This window comes from Phragmites australis, chromosome 15 (genome assembly GCF_958298935.1).
Source record: "Phragmites australis chromosome 15, lpPhrAust1.1, whole genome shotgun sequence".
In the NCBI taxonomy this organism is placed as follows: Eukaryota; Viridiplantae; Streptophyta; class Magnoliopsida; order Poales; family Poaceae; genus Phragmites; species Phragmites australis.
Window position 1 is genome coordinate 1,764,745 of NC_084935.1, and position 8,112 is coordinate 1,772,856.

The 8,112-nt window shown below is 46.9% G+C and overlaps 2 protein-coding genes across 3 annotated transcripts; both read left to right on the forward strand.

Moving 5' to 3' along the window:
* The first annotated feature begins 192 nt into the window (after positions 1–192).
* LOC133893557 (putative cis-zeatin O-glucosyltransferase) lies at positions 193–2,311 on the forward strand. The gene has a single exon (XM_062334612.1). It carries the CDS (start codon positions 472–474, stop codon positions 1,888–1,890), a length of 1,419 nt encoding a protein of 472 aa, XP_062190596.1. The 5' UTR covers positions 193–471; the 3' UTR covers positions 1,891–2,311.
* A 1,288-nt stretch (positions 2,312–3,599) lies between these two features.
* On the forward strand, positions 3,600–7,539 carry LOC133892763 (RNA pseudouridine synthase 6, chloroplastic-like). Of its 2 annotated transcripts, none has more exons than XM_062333711.1 (9): positions 3,600–3,925; positions 4,011–4,118; positions 4,229–4,483; positions 4,593–4,674; positions 5,143–5,258; positions 5,348–5,402; positions 5,489–5,600; positions 6,103–6,272; positions 6,548–7,539. In XM_062333711.1, the coding sequence occupies exons 1-9, from the start codon at positions 3,723–3,725 to the stop codon at positions 6,851–6,853; spliced, it is 1,407 nt and encodes a 468-aa protein (XP_062189695.1). In that variant the 5' UTR covers positions 3,600–3,722; the 3' UTR covers positions 6,854–7,539. The 2 variants fall into 2 exon arrangements, with proteins under 2 accessions (XP_062189695.1, XP_062189694.1); XM_062333710.1 differs by having other exon boundaries at positions 3,602–3,925; positions 4,011–4,139.
* The last annotated feature ends 573 nt before the right edge of the window (positions 7,540–8,112 follow it).

Genomic DNA, 8,112 nt, shown 5'->3' on the forward strand with positions numbered 1-8,112 from the left:
CAAGTTATTATAAAAAGAGTATAAACACGTCGTGTATTTATTTATGCATGATAAAATGTAAAAAAGAAAAATCAAAGAGATAATCGTGTAAACAGGCAAAAAAAAAAAAGGTGAACATGTCGTGTATATATTTATACTTATATAAGAAGATGTAAAAGAGAAAAGTTAAACAAATACTCCTGCGAACGGGCACGAAATCTAACAGGGTTGTCGAAGCAGCCGCGGCGGACGGCATGAGGTGGCATCTGGAGTTGCGACCATGGTCGGTATTCCATCATGGGTGTTGACCGGCGAGTCAACGGGCGAGCACCTCTTCAGTCTCCACACATCAACGGACGGAGCATCGAGCTGGCCATGGAATAACATTTTGCCTTTTCCATTAAAAAATCATCAAGGCTTGGCGCTTCTCTGACCTCGCTGCGCCCTGGCTCTCGCCCTCCGATCCCAAGCAGCGCCGCACCCAGTGCCGCGATGGAATCCGAATCCCCCGTGGCCGTCGTGACGGTGCCGTTCCCGGCGCAGGGCCACCTGAACCAGCTCCTGCACCTATCCCTGCTACTCGCCTCACGCGGGCTCCCCGTCCACTTCGCCGCGCCGGAGCCGCACCTCCGCGAGGCCCGCGCGCGCCTGCACGGCTGGGACGCCGCCGACTCCCTCCTCGCCGCCGTCCGCTTCCGCGCTCTCGAGATCCCCGCTTGCGCGTCCCCTCCCCCGGACCCCTCGTCCCCGTTCCCGGTGCACGTGCAGCCCCTCTTCGAGGCATTCTGCGCCGGCGCGCGGGCCCCACTCGCCGCGCTCCTGGCGGAGCTCTCCGCGTCCCACCGCCGCGTCGTCGTGCTGCACGACCGCATGGCGGCGTTCGCCGCGGCCGAGGCTGCGCGGCTGCCCAACGGCGAGGCGTTCGGGGTGCACTGCCTCGCCGCCTCCTACAACGTCGGGTGGATGGACCCCGGGCACCGCCTCCTGCGGGAGCACGGCCTCGTCTTCCACCCGCCCGACTCCTGCGCGACCAAGGAGTTCGTGGCGCTTGCCAAGCGGATGGGCCAGGAGCGCAGGCGCGCCCCTGTAGCCGGGATGGTCGTGAACACCTGCCGCGTGCTCGAGGGCGAGTTCCTCGACGTGCTGGCGGGGATCCCCTCCTCGGACGGCCACAAGCTGTTCGCCGTTGGGCCTCTGAACCCGGTGCTCCTCCCCGACGCGAGCAGGAGCGCGCGGCCCCTGGCGGAGAGGAACGCGCCCGCGCGGCACGAGTGCCTGCAGTGGCTCGACAAGCAGCCGCCGTCGTCGGTACTGTACGTCTCGTTCGGCACGACGTCGTCGCTCCGGCCAGAGCAGGTGCGCGAGCTGGCAGCCGCGCTGCGCAGCAGCAACCAGCGGTTCATCTGGGTGCTCCGCGACGCCGACCGCGCGGACATGCGCGATGCCGCGGTGAGTCACGGGCGCCTCGCCGTCGCGGCGTCCGAGCTCGGCGACGCGACGGCGCGAGGGGCCGGCGTTATGGTCACAGGGTGGGCGCCGCAGCTGGAGATCCTGGCGCACTGCGCGACGGCTGCGTTCATGAGCCACTGCGGGTGGAACTCGACCGTGGAGAGCCTGAGCCACGGGAAGCCCATCCTGGCGTGGCCCATGCACAGCGACCAGCCCTGGGACGCCGAGCTCGTGTGCAAGTACCTCAGGGCCGGCGTCCTCGTGCGGCCGTGGGAGCATCGCCACGACATCACGCCGGCAGCCGCGATCCGCGAGGCGATCGAGAGGGTGATGGCCTCGGACGAAGGGACTTCGATGCAGCTGCGGGCGACGGCACTCGGGGAGGCCGTCCGCGACGCCGTGGCCGAGGGCGGGTCGTCCAGACGGGACTTGGATGACCTCGTTGCGTACATGACGAGGTAATCGCTGCGGCGATTGTGCCGCATGGTGCTGTTCGAACTAACAATTTGATGCTATCTAAGCAATTTGATTTGAATGTTACTTACGAAAGCAAAGGCTTAAGGTGATTTGGATTTAAGCGCGTTGTGGAGAGGGGTGTTCCCAGAATCGCTTTTGCGATAAGCTCTACGAGGTCATTTACAACGCGAACGCTTGGCCGGGCGCTCGCGGGTGGTTGCTGTTTTTTCTTCCACGATGGAGGTTCACAGGAGCGCTTGCCGTGGCGTCGCTGCTTGCTTAAGCCGTCGACGCCTCATGTCGTTTTCAGCGTGGAAACAGACAGTTGCAGCCCGGATAACGGGAGATTAGCATGGAAAATTAGTTGATCTCATTGTAGCTTAAGACTCTTATACAATAACATCATTATTTTCTCTTTTTAAACATATATTTAAGCATTCTTGCATTGAACATGCCTGTGTTTGGGGAGGAATCAACTTTTTTTTTTGCTAGAAAAAATGGAGAAGTTGTGCCAAAAAGGATCATAGAGACGGAAATGTGATTTCATTTGGCACTTGGTCACTTGTTGGCCCGAAATCAACCAGCACGTTACTAAGCTTGAATTTGCGATTATGAGTGAGAGTGTACGCAGGTATTCATGAAGAAGTACCAAATTAGGGATGAAAGCCAGAGTAAAAATTTGCAAATTATGTGACTTCTGAACTGCAATCTAGAGGTGCAACCTTTTTGTGCTTACCATCCTGTCAAATTTGGTCTTGCTCGCCAGTTTGGCCAGAGTTTGGTAAGAAAACGGACTAAATAGACAAAATCTCATCAAAATTTAGCGGCACATAAATATGCATGCCAAATTCGGTCAAACATACCAAATTTCAGAAAAAGAAATTGACAAACCATAAGCTTCAAACCAATTGTCTAAAAAAATAGAGATAAAGCTTAGGAGCTGTTTGTTTGTTACACATACGGATCTTACCAAAATTTGGTAATGTCAAAATACAGTCGATGCCAAAACGTTGGCAAAATAATATTTTGTTGGATTGCAACCATACCAATTCACGGGCATTGCCAAAGCATGGCGAGAAACAATGTGTTTGAATTACAACTGTACAAAAACTTGTCAATACTGTGACTATAACATGCAAGCTTTATATGTCATTAATATATTTTTATGTCAAAATATATTCAAATGAGATCTCATTTTGTAGATTTAATATCAAGGAACACCATAGCGCAAACCATTTATAAATCGGATATACCATTTAGAAGATACTATCATTTGAAGTTTGGTAAATAAAAATTTTGGACTCCATGCACCTATTAGAGTATGTAAAATAGTGTTTAAAGAAGATGCTATGAGAAAAAAAATTAGATTTTTTTAACTGCATTAGCACATGTGCTTAGACAGAGACAAAAACTTACTTAAGCACCACTGGTTATATTAATGCTAACAAGATAATTAATCATATTTAAGCACATGTAATCTTTATTTACATTAGAAATTACAATTTTTTAATGCTTAGCATTTTTTTCCAAAATGGGGGCGGGCATTTTGCTCGCCCGTATTCTGCCCTGCTTTGGCTATGTACTGCACATCGGTAACGCCAATATTTTGCTGGCATGCCAAAGTTTAGCGTAGAACCAAACAGCAGCCTAATATCATGGCTATACTAAAAATTTGGTGAGGCTAGCTGGGGCTCGAACCAAAAGCCCTTAAGCTTAAGTAAAAGCAGGGAAAATATCATCATCTTATCTGACCTCGGTAGCCCAACGTCCCAACCCCAAAAGCCCAAAACCGCAGAACCAAACTCCGGCTCCCCCCGCCGCCGCGGCGACACGCCGGGATGCCGAAACCGGCGGCCTCCACCGCCGCCCTCCTCCCGAAGCTATGGCACCGCCCCTTCCCTCACCCTCCCTTCCTCCCTCGCGCCCTCTCTTCCTTCTCTCCGCTCCTCGCCACCCACCCCGCCCCACGCCGCCGCTCCCTCCTCTCCCCCTCCTCTCCCCTCTCCGCCGCTGCCGCTGTCGAAGTCCCAACAGCCACAGCGTAAGCTCCCCCAACCCACCCTTCTGCTATCTTACCAGCTGCTGTTCTTAGGTGATACACTGAGATGGTATCCACCGTGACACAGGTATCCAGTGTATGGTAGGCTTCTGCCGTGCCCGCTGCAAGACGACCCTCCAAGAATCGAGCACCTCGTCGCCCGAGAAGACGAGGTGGCCGCCGATTTCATCTCCAGGTCTCTCGACCTTCCTCCTCTGTAAGCACCGTATGCTCTTTCGGGCTTACTAGAACGAAATGAGTGGACTGGTGTAAGAGCGAGTCGTGAGTAACATTTTGCTTGTGAAGGTATGTTGCGGATCTTATCAAGTTTGGGGCTGTATATTACGCTCTTGTCGCGCCACAGCCGCCTCCCTACGCAGCTCCGGAGCATGTTAGAATCTTTAGGGAGGTGACTGAGCCTTCAGTCCTGCGCCGGAGGGCGTCCATTAAGGGGAAGACGGTGAGGGAGGCACAGAAGACGTTTAGGGTAACCGACCCCAACCAGCACCTTGAGGCCGGCACATATCTGCGGGTTCATGTGCATCCCAAACGGTTTCCAAGGTAAGATGGATGATTTTCTCTGTTATCTGATGTGAACTCTTTCTATGATGAATGAATGAATGATTCAGCTTAAGTGCTTATGAGTATGCTCCTTATTCAATCCTGCCAGGTGCTATGAAATTGACTGGAAATCCAGGGTAATAGCTGTCTCTGATGACTATGTTGTCCTCGATAAACCAGCTGCAACATCAGTATGTCTCTATTATCCTTTCTTTTTTCCATCTGTTGGCACTTGAGGCCTCGCATTCTAAATTTCCTAGGCCGCAGGGATCAGAATACAGAATGTGTTTTTCAAGATTGCTATCCAGTTTCTTGAATTGTTCATGTGTTAACTTGCGGCTGTTCAAATTGTCTTTGACTGTGTAATCCAATTTGATGCGCTAGAATGCTACTTTAGAAATAAAATTTACTTAAATTAAAATGAATATGTACCGCCTATGTAGCATAGAGCACAGGCAGAAGCACAGGATTATTCATGAAGCAAGGTTTTTGTTTTTAGTTCTTGGGGTTGTCCAATCAGTTGATTTGGTTATGTTTGAACTTTTCTCGGTTCCAATAATATTCTGTGGTGAATTTAGAAATTATCCAATCAGTTGATTTGGTTATGTTTGAACTTTTCTCGGTTCCAATAATATTCTGTGGTGAATTTCAACTTCTAGGTGGGAGGAGCAACTGATAACATCAAGGAATCCTGTGCAGTGTTTACTTCACATGCATTAGGCTTGGAAACATCATTAATGACGACTCATCAAATTGACAACTGTTCTGAAGGCTGGTTTGTCTATCACTCTACTTGTGTAAAGTTGGTATGCTAAAATGTGGGAACTAAGTAGGTAATGCCATCCTTTTTTTCAAACTTTGTAGTGTGGTATTGTCTAAAACGAAAGAGTTCTGCTCAGTTTTCCATGGACTGATAAGGGTATGTTACTACCTGAAAGCAATACAGTGTATTTTTGCACCATGAACCTGTATTGCCAATGATACCCATTTTTCATTTTGTAACAGGAAAAAAAGGTTAAGAAACTTTATCTCGCACTTACTACAGCACCTGTGTCTGCAGGAATAATTACACATTATATGCGTCCTGTTAATCGCGCTCCTAGAATAGTTTCCGAAGGTAACTTTTGAATTGAAATTTGTTGCTCCTATAAGATTACAGGTTCAGCCAATATGTGTTTCGTGTTTTGATGTTAGCATTATGTTGTCCTCAGTTCAAACATACATATATCTGGGTCGCAAATACATTTGATTTTGGGTGAGATTGTTTATTCTCTTTATAAATATACATGCATTCACACCACCATTGTTAAGTTGTGGCCATTTAATAAAGATAGTGAAATGTGAATCAGCGGTTTAGATAAAAGACTCGTCTCTTCTCCATCAGTTCTTCTCGCATTGCCTTGTTATTATGTTGTCAATTGCTGATTGGATGTTAAAAACTCTATAAGATAAGAGGTCATTGACCTTACTAAGGCAAGGATGCTGCATAATCTTGTGGTCTGAGTGCTTGCATCAGAAGTTTCAAGGATAGTATGTTGCTTGTTTTTGTATGCTGGGCCTTGGTTGTTATATTAAAATCCTTGTATTAGTATATTAATGTTCTCGTCTTACTTAACCAGACCATATTGGAGGATGGTATCTCTGTCAAATGGAGATACTTGATTGTATGAAGGTACCATGGCCAAGCTCTTTGATCAGGAAAGTTTACAATGTGAACGACTGTGGGTGGCCCCAACAAGAAGCTGCCTATGAATGTAAAATCAATCTCTTGACAGGAAAAACTCATCAGGTATCATATAATTTCTGTCAAACAGACACCATTAAGGGCTTGATTATTCCCCTTTTATAATAATAAGATTTTGAGTTAACAGGCTGTCGGCTTGGAAAATTTTAACCACTATTTGCTTCTTATTTTTTCCAACACTTGTGTTTTTGAATTGAATGAGCTATGTATGTTTAATTGTCTCGTTCAGTAGTATAATCCTTGTGGCCTTGCCAGTAATGTGATGCCTTGGTTATAGTACATCACAATATTGTCTAATTTGGAATTACATTATTTTGCAGATAAGGGCACAGCTTGCTGCTATTGGCACTCCAATTGTAGGGGATTCTGCATACATGACTGCAGCAATGGCAGTGATGGCTAATCCAAGCATAAACCCATTCGGTAGGGAGAGGCTAAGTTACAATAGCGAAGAGGAGAAAGAAGCTGCGGTTGAAGCATGGATTGCTTCCCATGGCAAGGAACCGAAATCGGTAATTGGCCTGCAAGCATCAGAGATCTCATGGGATTATGAAGGTGAGCGCCACTCTTATATGGCGGGGGTTCCGTGGTGGCGGCAAGATTCAGTGGAGTCTGACTTGGTTTGAGCAATGGTATATGGGAATTTCAACCCTGAAATACCATCGTCCGAAGTCTGAAGTGACTTGCTTTGCACGCACCTTCTGGTGGACAGTGCCCTCCAAACAGAAACAATTGTCCAACTAGGCGATTTCACTGAAACAATTTCCACCGGCAATCAGAACCTAACATACAGAAACTCTTCAGATAGAATGTTTTACATCTCAGTCTAAGATGAGACTGGCTGATGCCGGAGTTATTGCTGTTGATCTAAGGTGCCACAAGCCTGCAGCTGCTACCGTTCCCTTGTTTTGAGCACAACTTTAAGAGAGTCTGTCTCGGTGCTGTAGATTTCTGAAACTGTTGTTGCTCTCATGCTCTGTACTTTTTCTTTTTCTTGAGAGATCATGTCCTGTTCCTGTACTGACCCTGTATTGGTAGTAGGAGTATGTTGCAGCGGGGTTGAAAGAATTTTGGCCGGCTGGTTAGCATGCAGAACTTCTTGGGCTGATCCACGAGTGAGGCCCAAACTGGACATGGGCCCGAGCTGAACAGCGGCAGTTCTCCTGGCCTCCTGACTTGCTATTTTCCGCTGGTTTCCAATGTTTCCTGTCGCCACTTGTGAGTTCACTGAGTTGTGTTAGGCCAACACGTATGTTATGTAGGATGTAAGTTTTGTACTCTTCCATTATTAGTAGGTGTATTTTTTAGAAAATTCAAACGTCATGTATTTTGATTAATATTTAATTAAATTATAAGAACGGCTAGTGTATAAAATTATACAACTAGGTTCACAATTCAAAATGATTTCATATTATATAGATTTTGTAGCTATAAATGATATATTTTGTGAAAAAATCTTAATTAAAATTTAACTTCAAAGATCGAGTTTAAAACAGTATTTTTTAAGTTATAAATGATATATATTTCTAAACAGTATTTTTTAGTTATTGGGTTAACCTAAAATTAAAAAATGAATTGAAAATTCACTCCCGTCTAATTAAATTAAAAAAATAAACTAAATAGTGATAAAAACACTTATTAAGTATCCACCGGTATCCAAAAATAATTATAAGAGTTACGGGGTGCTCTATCCGGTAGAGGTTTGCACTGAACTGTTCAGCCGGGAAGTAAAGTGAAGGCGAAAAGACGCCATAAATTCTCTGGATAGCAGAAGCATACTGTCAGCACCGTATGTTGAGAGATTGAGATTTGTAGATGCTGGAAAGTTGAGGCGGCTTTCGGTTCGTTTGGGCGGTGTGGTCGATCGATGCCAAACGCAAACGTG

What these genes read in the sequence shown, in the direction of transcription:
- LOC133893557 (XM_062334612.1), top strand. Translation starts at nt 472, where the DNA reads ATGGAATCCGAATCCCCCGTGGCCGTCGTGACGGTGCCGTTCCCGGCG.
- LOC133892763 (XM_062333710.1), top strand. Translation starts at nt 3,723, where the DNA reads ATGCCGAAACCGGCGGCCTCCACCGCCGCCCTCCTCCCGAAGCTATGG. An exon ending in GAAGTCCCAACAGCCACAGC is followed by an intron (nt 3,926 to 4,010) that starts GTAAGCTCCCCC and finishes ACCGTGACACAG; the next exon opens with GTATCCAGTGTATGGTAGGC. An exon ending in GACAACTGTTCTGAAGGCTG is followed by an intron (nt 5,259 to 5,347) that starts GTTTGTCTATCA and finishes CAAACTTTGTAG; the next exon opens with TGTGGTATTGTCTAAAACGA.